Below are 21,198 nucleotides of genomic sequence, written 5' to 3'. Positions count from 1 at the left end.
TTGTGGTTTGAGATAATTTGTCGTATATTGTTCATACAGCTGTAGCTCAATTTAATGTTGTTCTTGTTGAATACTTTTCTTAGGGTGTTGTCTTTGGGAAAGTGTTTGTCAATCAGAGTGTTTGTCAATCATGCAAGGACATTAACACATCCGACACATATGTAGGATTAACCGAGGGAGAGTTTAAAACCAGATGGAACAATCACAAGGCTTCTTTCAGGAACCAAAACCTGCGGAATACCACAGAACTCAGCAAACACATTTGGGATCTCAAAGACAATAATGTTGAATATTCAATAACATGGCAAATTCTTGCATCCAGCACACCTTACAATAGTGGTAATAAAAGATGCAACCTATGCTTGAAAGAGAAACTGTTTATTATTTACCGTCCAGACCTGTCATCCCTCAACAAGCGCAGCGAAATTGTAACAGCATGCCGCCACAGACGGAAACACCTCCTAGGTAACACATGAGCCAATCACCACGCCCCTACGCCAGCCTGTACCCACCCACTCTGTGCCCTATATAAACCATGGTATGTGAATGCTCCCATTAAAATCTCCTGATGATTGAGGGAACCCCCTCATGAAACAGGCCTGTAGAGATGAAGTAGTCTTGTGATTTTTTTTTCCCCACACATACATATATTGCGCTCTACTACGGTATCGAGCACTATTTTTTGGATAACCTTATTAAGACATATACTCCGCTCCAAATTGACATTTGTTGAGCACTGTACGACGATCAGAAATGGAAAAATTCAACATCGACTACTCCACGAAGAACATTCCCATACCCGCGCAGAATGACTACAGGCTAAGGTTCATAGAAAAGACGGAACACTTCCTAAGAAGGATGCGGTGGAAAGCACATTTTTTTCCTCCACCCTGAAACAAAAGGAACGCAAAAGAAAACTTACGGATTCAAATCTACCAAGAACCCACCCACAGTTGAGGAACTAAAGGATTTTGAGAACGACATGCTCAAAATGATACAATCAGTCAAATTCAAGCCAGTCCGCAACCCACTCCTCACCAAGCTGAAAAATGACAAGGAGCGCATCAAGAAAGTAAACAACCTCATCATAGCTGCCGATAAAACCACAAACTTCTACAGAATGGACATACCAGAACACCACACCTTACTGGACAGAAGCATCACCAAATCATACAAAAAAGCACAACCCAACACCTTACAGAACATCCACCTGGAAAATAAAAGGATCGCGGCTGAACTGGACATTGAGGACAGGGTGGACGCCACAGCCAACAAGGAAGCCTTCATCACATTGAAGGATCACAAACCCAACTTTGCAAATAACCCAACATGCCGACTAATAAACCCAACTAAATCTGAAATAGGAAAAATCAGCAAAATAATCCTGGACAGAGTCAACACAAAAATCAAGGACAAAACACCACTCAACCAATGGAGAAATACAGCAGCAGTAATCAAATGGTTCAACAACATCCAAGACAAACAACAGCACAACTTTATCTCCTTTGATATCGAATAATTTTACCCTTCCATCACGCAAGACCTACTGACTCAAGCACTAGACTTCGCCTCAGACTACGACTCAATCACAGGCAACGAAAGAAACATCATCATCCACGCAAAAAACTCCATTCTCATCCACAACAGTACACCATGGCAAAAAAAGAACAATGCAACATTTGACGTCACTATGGGAAGTTTTGACGGAGCAGAAACGTGTGAACTCGTTGGGAGTTTCCTCCTCTCCCAGCTCGCTAGCCTCAACCTGAACCTTGGTATTTACCGTGATGACGGACTGGCAGTGTGTCGCGCCTCGCCAAGGAGCAGCGAGAATACCAAGTAGCGCATATGCCAGATTTTCAAAGAGAACGGCCTACAGATCACGATTGAAGCCAACAAGCAAACCGTCAACTTCCTCGACGTCACTTTCAACCTGAGAAATAACAGCTACCAACCATTCACGAAACCCAACACAACACTCCAATACGTGCACCATGACAGCAACCACCCACCCACCACCACGAAAAGAATACCCACCGGAATTAATAAAAGGCTATCGATGCTGTCATCCAGCAAAGCTGAATTTGACCAAGCAACCCCCCCGTACCAAAAAGCCCTTGATGAAAGCGGATACAATTTCACCCTCACCTATGAACCCACGCCAGGAAACCAACCAAAAAAGAACAGAAAACGAAACGACATCATCTGGTACAACCCCCCATACAGCAAAAACGTCTCAACTAACATTGGACACAAATTCCTCACTCTGATTGACAAACACTTTCCCAAAGACAACACCCTAAGAAAAGTATTCAACAAGAACAACATTAAATTGAGCTACAGCTGTATGAACAATATACGACAAATTATCTCAAACCACAACAAAACAATTGCAAATGAGCCGTCGGCCCCCGGACAGAGCGACTCCAAAACCAACAAAGGCTGCAACTGCCAAAAGAAACCTGATTGCCCTCTCAACGGGGGGTGCTTACAAACATCAGTTGTCTACCAATCTAAGGTAACACGCAAGGACATTAACACATCCGACACATATGTAGGATTAACCGAGGGAGAGTTTAAAACCAGATGGAACAATCACAAGGCTTCTTTCAGGAACCAAAACCTGCGGAATACCACAGAACTCAGCAAACACATTTGGGACCTCAAAGACAATAATGTTGAATATTCAATAACATGGCAAATTCTTGCATCCAGCACACCTTACAATAGTGGTAATAAAAGATGCAACCTATGCTTGAAAGAGAAACTGTTTATTATTTACCGTCCAGACCTGTCATCCCTCAACAAGCGCAGCGAAATTGTAACAGCATGCCGCCACAGACGGAAACACCTCCTAGGTAACACATGAGCCAATCACCACGCCCCTACGCCAGCCTGTACCCACCCACTCTGTGCCCTATATAAACCATGGTATGTGAATGCTCCCATTAAAATCTCCTGATGATTGAGGGAACCCCCTCATGAAACAGGCCTGTAGAGATGAAGTAGTCTTTTGATTTTTTTTCCCACACATACATATATATGTATATATATGTATATATATATATATATATATATATATATATATATATATATATATATATATATATATATATATATATATATATATATATATATATGGTTCAATCCCGGGCTCGGGATCTTTCTGTGTGGAGTTTGCATGTTCTCCCCGTGACTGCGTGGGTTCCCTCCGGGTACTCCGGCTTCCTCCCACCTCCAAAGACATGCACCTGGGGATAAGTTGATTGGCAACACTAAATTGGCCCTAGTGTGTGAATGTGAGTGTGAAAGTTGTCTGTCTATCTGTGTTGGCCCTGCGATGAGGTGGCGACTTGTCCAGGGTGTACCCCGCCTTCCGCCCGATTGTAGCTGAGATAGGCTCCAGCGCCCCCCGCGACCCCAAAAGGGAATAAGCGGTAGAAAATGGATGGATGGATATATATATATATATATATATATATATATAAAGTGACATTGCTCCTCCTAAACATCAATGTCACATTGAAAAACTTTGTTTTTTAATTTTTTTTATTTCCAAAGCGATATTAATTAAAACATAAATTATTGCATTACCTTTTTGTTGAGATTTCCATTTGGACTACTCACTCTCAAAAGCATGCAGCAACTTTTTACTCTTGTGTTACTGATTTCTCCAAAGACGCCTTGCAACTTAAATATTCTAGTGTGTGTGTGTGTGTGTGTGTGTGTGTGTGTGTGTGTGTGTGTGTGTGTGTGTGTGTGTGTGTGTGTGTGCATGCGTGCGTCTTGAATAATGCTATGAAGAAAAAAGAAGCCTTCAACCAGTGATAATAATGCATGTCGTGATCGGGGGTAATTTTCCCGTGCGTGCCTGCGGTGCTCGCTGCATTGAGGTCTCCATTCATCTGTAAAATAATCAACTGGCTTCAGCGGCGCGTGAAGTATGGACTGCGCTCAGCAGCGTCCTGGTGCACTCGGCTGGAAGACGCAGAGTCACAAGTGAACGCTCATAAACAATGCAGCCCAAAAGGTCAGATGGTCAAATCCATTCTGTGTTTGAAACCAGTTTCACTCCTGCGGTCCAATTCCTAATACCTGTCATCTCACACCTGCAACCTAATACATAATACCTCAAACCTAATACTTATAATATAACACCTGTAACCTAATGCCTGAAATCTAATACTTGAAACCTAATGCCTGAAACCTAATACATAATACCTAATACCTGAAACCTAATACATAATACCTAATATATAATACATGAAACCTAGTGCCTAAAACCTAATACCTGAAACCTAATACATAATACCTAATACATAATACCTAATACATAATACCTGAAACCTAATGTCTGAAACCTAATGCCTGAAACCTAATTCATAATACCTAATATATAATACATGAAACCTAATACCTGAAACCTATTACCTGAAACCTAATACATAATACTTAATACATAATACCTGAAACCTAATGTCTGAAACCCAATGCCTGAAACCTAATACATAATACCTAATATATAATACATGAATCCTAATACCTGAAACCTACTACCTCAAATCTAATGCCTGAAACCTAATACCTGAAACCTAATGCCTGAAACCTAATGCCTGAAACCTAATGCCTGAAACCTAACACCTGAAACCTAATCTCTGAAACCTAATTCCTGAAACCTACTACCTGAAACCTAATGCCTGAAACCTAATGCCTGAAACCTAATACCTGAAACCTACTACCTGAAACCTAATACCTGAAATCTAATGCCTGAAACCTAAAACCTGAAACCTACTACCTGAAACCTAATGCCTGAAACATAATGCCTGAAACCTAATGCCTGAAACCTAATGTCTGAAACCTAATGCCTGAAACCTAATGCCTGAAACCTAATGCCTGAAACCTAGTACTTGAAACCTAATACATAATACCTAATACATAATACCTGAAACCTAATACCTGAAACCTAATACCTGAAATCTAATGCCTGAAACCTAATACCTGAAACCTACTACCTGAAACCTAATACCTGAAATCTAATGCCTGAAACCTAAAACCTGAAACCTACTACCTGAAATCTAATGCCTGAAACCTAATACCTGAAACATAATGCCTGAAACCTAATTCCTGAAACCTAATGCCTGAAACCTAATGCCTGAAACCTAATACATAATACCTAATACCTGAAACCTAATACCTGAAACCTAATGCCCGAAACCTAATGCCTGAAACCTAATACCTGAAACCTAATACATAATACCTAATACCTGAAACCTAATACCTGAAACCTAATGCCCGAAACCTAATGCCTGAAACCTAATGCCTGAAACCTAGTACTTGAAACCTAATACATAATACCTCGTACATAATACCTAATACATAATACCTAATACACAATACCTGAAACCTAATGCCTGAAACCTAATGCCTGAAACCTAATGCCTGAAACCTAATGCCTGAAACCTAGTACATGAAACCTAATACATAATACCTAATACATAATACCTGAAACCTAATACCTGAAACCTAATACCTGAAATCTAATGCCTGAAACCTAATACCTGAAACTTACTACCTGAAACCTAATACCTGAAATCTAATGCCTGAAACTTAATACCTGAAACCTACTACCTGAAATCTAATGCCTTAAACCTAATGCCTGAAACCTAATACATAATACCTAATACCTGAAACCTAATACCTGAAACCTAATGCCCGAAACATAATGCCTGAAACATAATGCCTGAAACCTACTACCTGAAACCTAATGCCTGAAACCTAATTCCCTAAACATAATGCCTGAAACCTAATGCCTGAAACCTAACACCTGAAACCTAATACATAATACCTAATGCATAATACCTGAAACCTAATACCTGAAACCTAATGCCTGAAACCTAATGCCTGAAACCTAATGCCTGAAACCTGAAACCTAATACATAATACCTAATACATAATACCTGAAACCTAATACATATAATCCATCCATCCATCCATTTTCTAACGCTTGTCCCTTTTGGGGGGTGCTGGAGCCTATCTCAGCTGCATTCGGGCGGAAGGCGGAGTACACCCTGGACAAGTCACCACCTCATCGCAGGGCCAACATAGATAGACAGACAACATTCACACTCACATTCACACACTAGGGACCATTTAGTGTCAATCAACATATCCGCAGGTGCATGTCTTTGAGTACCCGTAGTGAACCCACGTAGCCACGGGGAGAACATGCAAATTCCACACAGAAAGATCCTGAGCCTGGGATTGAACTCGGGACTACTCAGGACCTTCGTATTGTGAGGCACATGCACTAACCCCTGTCCCACCCTGCTGCCCCTAATACGTATAATACTTAAAACCTAATGCCTGAAACATAATACCTATAATATAATACCTAAAACCTATTACCAGTAATATAATACCTAATACCAAATGGCGTTCACCAGCTCTTTGACCTTGAGCGCACTTCGGCGACTGAGAAACTAACGAGAAAGTTTGATGTTCATTCCGCTGAAGCCACGCTCCACCACTTCGGCGTCTAATCTGTATCCCATTTTTCTCCAACAATGACAACGGTGAGTCACATCCAAGTGGGATAATGGCAGCCGGCAATTATATCCAGCAATTTGACTGCAAACTCTCGACTCGCTCTACATTTCTTTTGAGCGTTTGTTTGCAAGCGCGGGTAAAATGGACCGGCATAGACACGCAATATTCCACTCAAACTTGACTTTATTAGAACATGCATGCAAAGTTATGTTGATTCTTGTCAACGGTTCATAGTTCAATGTCCGAAAATACATGTGTTTGTTTCTTGTATCTTAATTCTCACACAAGTTCCAGCTGAATGTGCCCTAAAATACTCTTCAGACATTTTGAACAACAATAACCCCACAATTACATGAGTATTCTCTAGGGGTGCTAGAAAAAAAAAACAGATTCACATCCAAATCATTATTTCTATTTACAAAACACAAAACCAGTGAAGTTGGCACGTTGTGTAAATGGTAATTAAAAACAGAATACAATGATTTGCAACGTATATTCAATTGAATAGACTGCAAAGACAAGACAGTTAATGTTCGAACTGGAAAACTTTATTTTTTGCAAGACTGAGAAAGTTGAGGAATGCTCATCAAACACTTATTTGGAACATCCCACAGGTGAACAGGCTAATTGGGAACAGGTGGGTGCCATGATTGGGTATAAAAGCAGATTCCATGAAATGCTCAGTCATTCACAAACAAAGATGGGGCGAGGGTCACCACTTTGTCAACAAATGCGTGAGAAAATTGTTGAACAGTTTAAGAACAACATTTCTCAACCAGCTATTGCAAGGCATTTAGGGATTTCACCATCTACGGTCCGTAATATCATCAAAGGGTTCAGAGAATCTGGAGAAATCACTGCACGTAAGCGATGATATTACGGACCTTCGATCCCTCAGGCGGTACTGCATCAAAAAGCGACATCCGTGTGTAAAGGATATCACCACATGGGTTCAGGAACACTTCTGAAAACCACTGTCAGTAACTACAGTTGGTCGCTACATCTGTAAGTGCAAGTTAAAACTCTCCTATGCGAGGCGAAAACCGTTTATCAACAACACCCAGAAACGCCGTCAGCTTAACTGGGCCTGAGCTCATCTAAGATGGACTGATACAAAGTGGAAAAGTGTTCTGTGGTCTGATGAGTCCACATTTCAAATTGTTTTTGGAAACTGTGGACGTCGTGTCCTTCGGACCAAAGAGGAAAAGAACCATCCGGATTGTTATAGGCGCAAAGTTGAAAAGCCAGCATCTGTGATGGTATGGGGGTGTATTAGTGCCCAAGACATGGGTAACTTACACATCTGTGAAGGCGCCATTAATGCTGAAAGGTACATTCAGGTTTTGGAGCAACATATGTTGCCATCCAAGCAACGTTACCATGGACGCCCCTGCTTATTACAGACCTTCGATTCCTCAGGCGGTACTGCATCAAAAAGCGACATCAGCGTGTAAAGGATATCACCACATGGGCTCAGGAACACTTCAGAAAACCACTGTCAGTAACTACAGTTGGTCGCTACATCTGCAAGTGCAAGGTAAAACTCTAATATGCAAAGCGAAAGCCATTTATAGATAGATAGATAGATAGATAGATAGATAGATAGATAGTACTTTATTGATTCCTTCAGGAGAGTTCCCTCAGGAAATGTATATTCCAGCAGCAGTGTACAAAATTGAGATCAAATTTAAAAAGTAAATAATGGGGGTATAAATGGAAACAAAATAGAAAAATATTACAATTAGAATAAAAATAAAAAGCAACAATGAGAATAAAGGTAGAGGTAGAGGTACCGGTCCGTGGATCGATTGGTACCGGGCCGCACAATACATTTTGGGACACATTTTCAAGCGTTGACCGTTGGGGACCACTGTTCTAGGCGCAAAGTTCAAATGCCAGCATCTGTGATGGTATGGGTGTCACGACTTGGACTTTGGCGTGGTTTGTTTTCACATGGTGCAAAAAAGATTTGGACCAGACATGGCGTGAAGTTAAATACATGATTTAATAATAGATTATAAAAAGTATAAACAAAAGGCGCGCACAAGGCGGGGAACAAACTTGGCTAATAAAACAAAACTCGCACTAAGGCAGAACTATGGAAAAAAAGGAACAAACAAAAGGTGCTCACAGCGGAGGTACAAAACATTGGCTTGAATAAACAAAAAACTTACGTGGCAAGAAAAGAGCAGCATGAACTATGATCTGGACAGAGTAAGCAGCGTGTCAAGAGTGCAGAGCATGAATGTGATGTCGCCAGGCCGACCAACAGAAAATGAAAAGCTTAAATAACACAGACATGATTAACAACAGGTGTGTGAGTGCAAATGAATCAGGTGTGTGACATGAGGACAGGTGAAAACTAATGGGTTGTCGTGGAAACAAAACAGGAGTGAAAAAACAGGAACTGACAAAATAAAATAAAAAGCACATGGCCAAACAAAACATGATCACACAGACATGACAATGGGGGTGTATTAGTGCCCAAGGCATGGGTAACTTACACATCTGTGAAGGCACCATTAATGCTGAAAGGTACATACAGGTTTTGGAGCAACATATGTTGCCATCCAAGCAACGTTATCGTGGACGCCCCTGCTTATTTCAGCAAGACAATGCCAAGCCACTTGTTACATCAACGTGGCTTCATAGTAAAAGAGTATGGGTACTAGATGTTATGGTTTGCTGAGGGAGATGACAGCAACTGACACCAGAGGGCGGTATTGTTTGATTATTATATATATATGGTTAATATATATAATAAATCATTAAACATTACGGTCCTCTGGTGTCAGTTGCCGTCATCTCCCTCAGCAAACCATAACAGTGTACTCCGGCCAGCGATGGCAGGTTGTCCAGGCTTAAGAAGGCAGCTTGATCATCACCGGCACGTGCGCTGATTGCCGGTCCCTGGATGTGCGCGGCCGTGGGCGTGTCCCGAGGTGCGACAAGCAGTGAGCAAGGATGAGGGCGCCCTAGCCGTGACACTAGACTGGCCTGCCTGTAGTCCAGACCCGTCTCCCGTTGAAAATGTGTGGCGCATTATGAAGCCTAAAATACCACAACCGTTGAACAATTTAAGCTGTATATTAAGCAAGAATGGCAAAGAATTCCACCTGAAAAGCTTAAAAAATGTGTCTCCTCAGTTCCCAAACGTTTACTGAGTGTTGTTAAAAGGAAAGGCCATGTAACACCAAGTGTGCCAACTTTTTTTGCAATGTGTTGCTGCCATTAAATTCTAAGTTAATGATTATTTGCCAAAAAAAAAAAAAAAAGTTTCTCAGTTGGAACATTAAATATCTTGTCTTTACAGTCTATTCAATTAATAAGTTGAAAAGGATTTGCAAATCATTGTATTCTTTTTTTATTTACGAATTACATATGCCAACTTCACCGATTTTGGGTTTTGTAATATAATTCAGAATTTTCAAGAATCTATTAAAATAATAATAAAGAATAACACGTTACAAATTCAATAGGGTCCTCTGTCCTATTGTAAAAGGACTCCCGTTGGGATTCCTTTTACAATGGGCCTTGCGGGCCCTAATAAAATGCTTTTAGTTCACCCCAGAGCGTACTCACTGCCCGTATACGTCATGCGTCAGGAGCCATGAGGAGCTTTTGTAACTTTGACGCTTGTTTTTAAATGCTTGTTTATATATAGGGATGTCCGATAATGGCTTTTTGCCGATATCCGATATTCCGATATTGTCCAACTCTTTAATTACCGATACCGATATCAACCGATATATACAGTCGTGGAATTAACACATTATTATGCCTAATTTGGACAACCAGGTATGGTGAAGATAAGGACCTTTTAAAAAAAAAAAAAAAAACGAAATAAGATAAACAAATTAAAAACATTTTCTTGAATAAAAAATAAGGTAAAACAATATAAAAACAGTTACATAGAAACTAGTAATTAATGAAAATGAGTAAAATTAACTGTTAAAGGTTAGTACTGTTAGTGGACCAGCAGCACGCACAATCATGTGTGCTTACGGACTGTATCCCTTGCAGACTGTATTGATATATATTGATATATAATGTAGGAACCACAATATTAATAACAGAAAGAAACAACCCTTTTGTGTGAATGAGTGTGAATGAGTGTAAATGGGGTAGGAAGGTTTTTTGGGTTGGTGTGTGTATCTTGTGTTTTTTATGTTGATTTAATAAAATAAAAAAATTTAAAAAATGATACCACATCTGTATTTATATATATATATATATATATATATATATATATATATTGTCGGAGGCAGATATTTACATATATCCGTATTTAAGTGTTACTTCTTTATTTTCATAATCATATTACAAAACAGCTAGTGTTTTTCTTCCAATTGTGGTCTTTTGGTTGTCTGCAAATACTGTGTGCTAACCTTGACTATGGAATGTAAGGAGGAGAGATAATCCTTCTCCTTATCTCTTCTCGTGTCCAGATGCGGAGGACAATAGGCATGTGTTTGGGCTGGAAAGACAAGACAGCGAGGGTGGGAGGGAGAGAGACTTGATAGAATAGAAGGTTTCCATATTTTAGATCAGACCATCTTAGCTGCGCGATTGAATGTTCTATGCTGGACTGGTCTCATTATGTTTGCAAAGCTTTGCAAATATATTACAAAATACCTATTCTGTCTCTGGTTGTTCTTCTACTCGGCTTTAAGTGTCGTAAAGAGCTTGGGAGCGACCAGAAACTTGAATTCCCTGGGAGGAACAACTGGTCCAAACGCAACAATATATATATATTTATTTATTTATTTATTTTTTTTAATGTGAGAATTAGTTTTAATCGACAATTGTGAAACTTGGAAGTTCTCGCGCCGGTCTTGTCAATGGAATTTCTACTCACTCGATAACACATTTGCTGGGACTTCAGAAATTGAGCGAGATTAGTCGAAAAAAACACGCCACGCCATTGACCAAAACCTTTTCGCCTGTGATGACCCATACCTCATTGACCTTCCCTCCAATCCTCCACATTTTCCAACCGATGACAGATTTGTGGTGTTACCTCATGGTCTCCCTACAGCACCTACGACTGTCTCCTGGACGACCCCTTCAAGCACGACTGGCCGCAGCTTCCGGAGCTGCCCGGCATCAACTACTCCATGGATGAGCAGTGCCGCTTCGACTTCGGAGTGGGCTACAAGATCTGCACCTCTGTGAGTACCAGGGAATGTCGTTTGCTCCCTCAAAACCAGAAATTAAATTGTGAGCCTTTGGAAGTATTAGGATGTTGACTTCAGCCATCGCCATTAGCTGGAAACTAGAATAAAGGTCAGGGATCCATGCACCTTTGCTGAAGGATCTTTATCATATGTTAAGACATGCAACTTTTAGCAAATTGTTGTGTCGGGAAACTACCACTCACTGTGCGCACCAGAAAATTTTGTAAAAAATTTCCCAAATTACCCAGAATTCCTGGTTTTCCGGGTCATTTTTAACATTAAAAATGAATTGGCCATTTTTCGAACTTGCACAATTCCCAAATCTCTCACCCGATGGGAACTGTTCCACACATCCACCCACCTTCTACAACCAAGCTACCATTTTCCAAGTTGCAAAAAAATTCCAGGAATTTCCAGAATTCCCGGTTCTCCAAAGCCCTCTTTTCACCTCATGCTGGAAAGTTTTCACAGTCCACATTTTTCAACCGTTTCAACTGTTTTACAAAACATTCCTCTTCGCTGGGGCAAAACAATTACCATTTCTCTTTTTGTACAAATACCCGGTTTTCCCAAAATACCAGGCATACCAAAATACCCATTATCAAGTCAAACAGTTACTCCGTCAACATTTTTCGGCCAAATACGAAACATTCCAACACCAACCCATTCATATTATCTAGGACAATTGTGCTGGTATCAATATTTTAAAAAATTCCCGGTTTTCCCGAATTTCCCACATTTCCAGGAAATTCCCATTCAAATGAATGAACATATTCTTAGTTCTACAATGAACAATTGACAATGAATAGGAAATATACCATCGACTACATTTCCCAAATCTCTCAGGCGATTGGAACCGTTCCACGCTCCGCACACCTTGTACGATAAAACTATAATTTTCCAAGTTGCAAAACAATTCCAGGAATTTCCATATTTCCCGGTTCTCCAAAGCCCTCTTTTCACCTCATGCTGGAAAGTTTTCACAGTCCACATTTTTCAACCGTTTCAACTGTTTTACAAAACATTCCTCTTCATTGGGACAACAAAAATACCATTTCTCTTTTTGTACAAATACCCGGTTTTCCCGAAATACCAGGAACACCAAAATACCCATTATCAGGTCAAACAGGTACTCCATCAACATTTTTCGGCCAAATCCGAAACATTCCACCACCAACCCTTTCATATCATCTAGGACAATTGTGCTGGTATCAATATTTAAAAAAAATTCCCGGTTTTCCCAAATTTCCCACATTTCCAGGAAATTCCCATTGAAATGAATGAACATATTCTTAGTTCTACAATGAACAATTGACAGTGAATAGGAAATATACAATCGACTACATTTCCCAAATCTCTCACGCGATTGGAACCGTTCCACGCTCCACTCACCTTGTACAATCAAGCTACCATTTTCCAAGTTGCAAAAAAATTCCAGGAATTTCCAGAATTCACAGTTCTCCAAAGCCCTCTTTTCACCTCATGCTGGAAAGTTTTCACAGTCCACATTTTTCAACCATTTCAACTGTTTTACAAAACATCCTCTTCGCTGGGGCAAAAAAATAAAATGTTTCTTTCTGTACAAATACCCGGTTTTCCCGAAATACCAGGAACACCAAAATACCCATTATCAAGTCAAACAGTTACTCCGTTAACATTTTTCGGCCAAATCCGAAACATTCCAACACCAACCCATTCATATCATCTAGGACAATTGTGCTGGTATCAATATTTTTAAAAATTCCAGGTTTTCACGAATTTCCCCCATTTCCAGGAAATTCCCATTCAAATGAATGAACATATTCTTAGTTCTACAATGAACAATTGACAATGAATAGGAAATATACAATCGACTACATTTCCCAAATCTCTCAGGCGATTGGAACCGTTGCACGCTCCGATCACCTTGTCGATAAAACTACCATTTTCCAAGTTGCAAAGTATTCCAGGAATTTCCAGAATTCCCGGTTCTCCAAAGCCCTCTTTTCACCTCATGCTGGAAAGTTTTCACAGTCCACATTTTTCAACCGTTTCAACCGTTTTACAAAACATTCCTCTTCGTTAAGGAAAAACAAATACAATTTCTCTTTTTGTACAAATACCCGGTTTTCCCAAAAATACCAGAAACACCAAAATACCCATTATCAAGTCAAACAGTTACTCCGTCAACATTTTTCGACCGAATCCGAAACATTCCAACACCAACCCATTCATATCATCTAGGACAATTGTGCTGGTATCAATATTTCAAAAAATTCCACGTTTTCCCGAATTTCCCACATTTCCAGGAAATTCCCATTCAAATGAATGAACATATTCTTAGTTCTTCAATGAACAATTGACAGTGAATAGGAAATATACAATCGACTACAATTCCCAAATCTCTCACGCGATTGGAACCGTTCCACGCTCCGCACACCTTGTACGATAAAACTATAATTTTCCAAGTTGCAAAAGAATTCCAGGAATTTCCAGAATTCCCAGTTCTCCAAAGCCCTCTTTTCATCTCATGCTGGAAAGTTTTCACGGTCCACATTTTTCAACCGTTTCAACTGTTTTACAAAACATTCCTCTTCGTTGGGACAACAAAAATACAATTTCTCTTTTTGTACAAATACCCGGTTTTCCCGAAATACCAGGAACACCAAAATACCCATTATCAAGTCAAACAGTTACTCCATCAACATTTTTCGACCGAATCCGAAACATTCTAACACCAACACATTCATATCATCTAGGACAATTGTGCTGGTGTCAATATTTTTAAAAAATTCCAGGTTTTCCCGAATTTCCCACATTTCCAGGAAATTCCCATTGAAATGAATGAACATATTCTTAGTTCTACAATGCACAATTGACAATGAATAGGAAATATACAATCGACTACAATTCCCAAATCTCTCAAACGATTGGAACCGTTCCACACTCCACCCACCTTGTACAATCAAGCTACCATTTTCCAAGTTGCAAAACAATTCCAGGAATTTCCAGAATTCCCAGTTCTCCAAAGCCCTCTTTTCATCTCATGCTGGAAAGTTTTCACGGTCCACATTTTTCAACCGTTTCAACTGTTTTACAAAACATTCCTCTTCGTTGGGACAACAAAAATACAATTTCTCTTTTTGTACAAATACCCGGTTTTCCCGAAATACCAGGAACACCAAAATACCCATTATCAAGTCAAACAGTTACTCCATCAACATTTTTCGACCGAATCCGAAACATTGCAACACCAACACATTCATATCATCTAGGACAATTGTGCTGGTATCAATATTTTTAAAAATTCCAGGTTTTCCAGAATTTCCCACATTTCCAGGAAATTCCCATTCAAATGAATGAACATATTCTTAGTTCTACAATGCACAATTGACAATGAATAGGAAATATACAATCGACTACAATTCCCAAATCTCTCAAACGATTGGAACCGTTCCACACTCCACACACCTTGTACAATCAAGCTACCATTTTCAAAGTTGCAAATAAATTCCAGGAATTTCCAGGATTCCCGGTTCTCCCAAAGCCCTCTTTTCACCTCATGCTGGAAAGTTTTCACAGTCCACATTTTTCAACCGTTTCAACTGTCTTACAAAACATTCCTCTTCGCTGGGGCAAAAAAATTACCATTTCTCTTTTTGTACAAATACCCGGTTTTCCCGAAATACTAGGAACACCAAAATACCCATTATCAAGTCAAACAGTTACTCCATCAACATTTTTCGACCGAATTCGAAACATTCCAACACCAACCCATTCATATCATCTCGGACAATTGTGCTGGTATCAATATTTTTAAGAATTCCAGTTTGTCCCGAATTTCCCACATTTCCAGGAAATTCCCATTGAAATGAATGAACATATTCTTAGTTCTACAATGAACAATTGACAATGAATAGGAAATATACAATCGACTACATTTCCCAAATCTCTCACGCGATTGGAACCGTTCCACGCTCCACTCACCTTGTACAATCAAGCTACCATTTTCCAAGTTGCAAAAAAATTCCAGGAATTTCCAGAATTCACAGTTCTCCAAAGCCCTCTTTTCACCTCATGCTGGAAAGTTTTCACAGTCCACATTTTTCAACTGTTTCAACTGTTTTACAAAACATTCCTCTTCGTTGGGACAACAAAAATACCATTTCTCTTTTTGTACAAATACCCGGTTTTCCCGAAATACTAGGAACACCAAAATACCCATTATCAAGTCAAACAGTTACTCCGTCAATATTTTTCAACCGAATCCGAAACATTCTAACACCAACCCATTCATATCATCTCAAACAATTGTGCTGGTATCAATATTTTAAAAAATTCCAGGTTTATCCCGATTTTCCCACATTTCCAGGAAATTTCCATTCAAATGAATGAACATATTCTTAGTTCTACAATGACCAATTGACAATGAATAGGAAATATACAATCGACTACAATTCCCAAATCTCTCACGCGATTGGAAACCGTTCCACACATCCACCCACCTTGTACAATCAAGCTACCATTTTCCAAGTTGCAAAAACATTCCAGGAATTTCCAGAATTCCCGGTTCTCCCAAAGCCCTCTTTTCACCTGATGCTGGAAAGTTTTCACAGTCCACATTTTTCAACCGTTTCAACTGTATTACAAAACATTCCTCTTCGTTGGGACAACAAAAATACAATTTCTCTTTTTGTACAAATACCCGGTTTTCCCGAAATACCAGGAACATCAAAATACCCATTATCAAGTCAAACAGTTACTCCGTTAACATTTTTCGACCGAATCCGAAACATTCCAACACCAACCCATTCATATCATCTAGGACAATTGTGCTGTTATCGATATTTAATTTTTTTTTCCAGGTTTTCCCGAATTTCCCACATTTCCAGGAAATTCCCATTCAAATGAATGAACATATTCTTAGTTCTTCAATGAACAATTGACAGTGAATAGGAAATATACAATCGACTACAATTCCCAAATCTCTCACGCGATTGGAACCGTTCCACACTCCACCCACCTTGTACAATCAAGCTACCATTTTCAAAGTTGCAAAAAAATTCCAGGAATTTCCAGAATTCCCGGTTCTCCCAAAGCCCTCTTTTCACCTCATGCTGGAAAGTTTTCACAGTCCACATTTTTCAACCGTTTCAACTGTTTTACAAAACATTCCTCTTCGTTGGGACAACAAAAATACCATTTCTCTTTTTGTACAAATACCCGGTTTTCCCGAAATACTAGGAACACCAAAATACCCATTATCAAGTCAAACAGTTACTCCGTCAATATTTTTCGACCGAATCCGAAACATTCTAACACCAACCCATTCATATCATCTCAAACAATTGTGTTGGTATCAATATTTTAAAAAATTCCAGGTTTTCCCGATTTTCCCACATTTCCAGGAAATTCCCATTCAAATGAATGAACATATTCTTAGTTCTACAATGAACAATTGACAATGAATAGGAAATATACAATCGACTACAATTCCCAAATCTCTCAAACGATTGGAACCGTTCCACACATCCACCCACCTTGTACAATCAAGCTACCATTTTCCAAGTTGCAAAAAAATTCCAGGAATTTCCAGAATTCCCGGTTCTCAGAAAGCCCTCTTTTCACCTGATGCTGGAAGGTTTTCACAGTCCACATTTTTCAACGGTTTCAACCGTTTTACAAAACATTCCTCTTCGATGGGACAACAAAAATACCATTTCTCTTTTTGTACAAATACCCGGTTTTCCCAAAGTACCAGTAATACCAAAATACCCATTATCAAGTCAAACAGTTACACCGTTAACATTTTTTGACCGAATCCGAAACATTCCAACACCAACCCATTCATATTATCTAGGACAATTGTGCTGGTATCAATATTTTTAAAAATTCCAGGTTTTCCCAAATTTCCCACATTTCCAGGAAATTCCCATTCAAATGAATGAAAATATTCTTAGTTCTACAATGAACTGTTGACAATGAATAGGAAATATTCAATCGACTACATTTCCCAAATCTCTCACACGATTGGAACCGTTCCACCCTCCGCTCACCTTGTACAATAAAACTACCATTTTCCAAGTTGCAAAAACATTCCAGGAATTTCCAGAATTCCCGGTTCTCCCAAAGCCCTCTTTTCACCTGATGCTGGAAAGTTTTCACAGTCCACATTTTTCAACCGTTTCAACTGTTTTACAAAACATTCCTCTTCGTTGGGACAACAAAAATACAATTTCTCTTTTTGTACAAATACCCGGTTTTCCCCAAATACCAGGAACATCAAAATACCCATTATCAAGTCAAACAGTTACTCCGTTAACATTTTTCGACCGAATCCGAAACATTCCAACACCAACACATTCATATCATCTCAAACAATTGTGCTGTTATCGATATTTAAAAAAAAATTCCAGGTTTTCCCGAATTTCCCACATTTCCAGGAAATTCCCATTCAAATGAATGAACATATTCTTAGTTCTTCAATGAACAATTGACAGTGAATAGGAAATATACAATTGACTACAATTCCCAAATCTCTCAAACGATTGGAACCGTTCCACACTCCACCCACCTTGTACAATCAAGCTACCATTTTCAAAGTTGCAAAAAAATTCCAGGAATTTCCAGAATTCCCGGTTGTCCCAAAGCCCTCTTTTCACCTCATGCTGGAAAGTTTTCACAGTCCACATTTTTCAACCGTTTCAACTGTTTTACAAAACATTCCTCTTCGTTGGGGCCAAAAAATTACCATTTCTCTTTTTGTACAAATACCCGGTTTTCCCGAAATACCAGGAATACCAAAATACCCATTATCAAGTCAAACAGTTACTCCGTCAATATTTTTCGACCGAATCGGAAACATTCCAACACCAACCCATTTATATCATCTCGGACAATTGTGCTGGTAACAATATTTTTAAAAATTCCAGGTTTTCCCAAATTTCCCACATTTCCAGAAAATTCCCATTCAAATGAATGAACATATTCTTAGTTCTACAATGAACAATTGACAGTGAATAGGAAATACACAATCGACTACATTTCCCAAATCTCTCACGCGATTGGAACCGTTCCACGCTCCGCACACCTTGTACGATAAAACTATAATTTTCCAAGTTGCAAAAAAATTCCAGGAATTTCCATAATTCCCGGTTCTCCAAAGCCCTCTTTTCACCTCATGCTGGATAGTTTTCACAGTCCACATTTTTCAACCATTTCAACCGTTTTACAAAACATTCCTCTTCGTTGGGGCAAAAAAATTACCATTTCTCTTTTTGTACAAATACCCGGTTTTCCCAAAATACCAGGAACATCAAAATACCCATTATCAAGTCAAACAGTTACTCCGTTAACATTTTTCGACCGAATCCGAAACATTCCAACACCAACCCATTCATATCATCTAGGACAATTGTGCTGTTATCGATATTTAAAAAAAAATTCCAGGTTTTCCCGAATTTCCCACATTTCCAGGAAATTCCCATTCAAATGAATGAACATATTCTTAGTTCTTCAATGAACAATTGACAGTGAATAGGAAATATACAATTGACTACAATTCCCAAATCTCTCAAACGATTGGAACCGTTCCACACTCCATCCACCTTGTACAATCAAGCTACCATTTTCAAAGTTGCAAAAAAATTCCAGGAATTTCCAGAATTCCCGGTTCTCCAAAGCCCTCTTTTCACCTGATGCTGGAAAGTTTTCACAGTCCACATTTCTCAACCGTTTCAACTGTTTTACAAAACATTCCTCTTTGCTGGGGAAAAACAATTACCATTTCTCTTTTTGTACAAATACCCGGTTTTACCAAAATACCAGGAATACCAAAATACCCATTATCAAGTCAAACAGTTACTCCGTCAACATTTTTCGGCCAAATCCGAAACCTTCTAACACCAACCCATTCATATCATCTCGGACAATTGTGCTGGTATCAATATTTTTAAAAACTCCAGGTTGTCCCGAATTTCCCACATTTCCAGGAAATTCCCATTGAAATGAATGAACATATTCTTAGTTCTACAATGAACAATTGACAATGAATAGGAAATATACCATCGACTACATTTCCCAAATCTCTCAGGCGATTGGAACCGTTCCACGCTCCGCACACCTTGTACGATAAAACTATAATTGTCCAAGTTGCAAAACAATTCCAGGAATTTCCATAATTCCCGGTTCTCCCAAAACCCTCTTTTCACTTCATGCTGGAAAGTTTTCACAGTCCACATTTTTCAACCGTTTCAACTGTTTTACAAAACATTCCTCTTTGCTGGGGCAAAACAATTGCCATTTCTCTTTTTGTACAAATACCCGGTTTTCCCAAAATACCAGGAATACCAAAATACCCATTATCAAGTCAAACAGTTACTCCGTCAACATTTTTCGGCCAAATCCGAAACATTCCAACACCAACCCATTCATATTATCGAGGACAATTGTGCGGGTATCAATATTATTAAAAATTCCAGGTTTTCCCAAATTTCCCACATTTCCAGGAAATTCGCTTTCAAATGAATGAACATATTCTTAGTTCTACAATGAACAATTGACAGTGAATAGGAAATATACAATCGACTACATTTCCCAAATCTCTCACGCGATTGGAACCGTTCCACGCTCCGCACACCTTGTACGATAAAACTACCATTTTCAAGTTGCAAAGTATTCCAGAAATTTCCAGAAATCCCGGTTCTCCAAGGCCCACTTTTCACCTCATGCTAGAAAGTTTTCACAGTCCACAATTTTCAACCGTTTTACAAAACATTCCTCTTTGTTAGGGCAAAAAAAATACCATTTCTCTTTTTGTACAAATACCCGGTTTTACCAAAATACCAGGAATACCAAAATACCCATTATCAAGTCAAACAGGTACTCCATCAACATTTTTCGGCCAAATCCGAAGCATTCCAACACCAACCCTTTCATATCATCTAGGACAATTGTGCTGGTATCAATATTTAAAAAGAATTCCCGGTTTTCCCAAATTTCCCACATTTCCAGGAAATTCCCATTCAAATGAATGAACATATTCTTAATTCTACAATGAACAATTGACAGTGAATAGGAAATATACAATCGACTACATTTCCCAAATCTCTCACGCGATTTGAACCGTTCCACGCTCCACTCACCTTGTACAATCAAGCTACCATTTTCCAAGTTGCAAAAAAAATTCCAGGAATTTCCAGAATTCCCGGTTCTCCAAAGCCCTCTTTTCACCTCATGCTGGAAAGTTTTCACAGTCCACATTTCTCAACCGTTTCAACTGTTTTACAAAACATTCCTCTTCGCTGGGGCAAAACAATTACCATTTCTCTGTTTGTACAAATACCTGGTTTTACCAAAATACCAGGAATACCAAAATACCCATTATCAAGTCAAACAGTTACTCCGTCAACATTTTTCGGCCAAATCCGAAACATTCTAACACCAACCCATTCATATCATCTCGGACAATTGTGCTGGTATCAATATTTTTTTAAAT

The 21,198-nt window shown here is 39.1% G+C and overlaps 1 protein-coding gene across 1 annotated transcript in view; it reads left to right on the top strand.

Moving 5' to 3' along the window:
• adamts3 (ADAM metallopeptidase with thrombospondin type 1 motif, 3) overlaps positions 1 to 21,198 on the top strand; it is a 447,166-nt gene that overhangs the window by 365,536 nt on the left and 60,432 nt on the right. Inside the window, exon 13 of the mRNA XM_061981142.1 lies at positions 11,585 to 11,717. Within this exon, the coding sequence (XP_061837126.1) occupies positions 11,585 to 11,717 (133 nt within the window). The remainder of the gene's footprint in view (positions 1 to 11,584; positions 11,718 to 21,198) is intronic.

This window comes from Nerophis lumbriciformis, linkage group LG20 (genome assembly GCF_033978685.3).
Source record: "Nerophis lumbriciformis linkage group LG20, RoL_Nlum_v2.1, whole genome shotgun sequence".
NCBI lineage: Eukaryota > Metazoa > Chordata > Actinopteri > Syngnathiformes > Syngnathidae > Nerophis > Nerophis lumbriciformis.
Note: the sequence above shows the minus strand (reverse complement) of the source record. Positions and strands in the feature narration are given on the sequence as shown.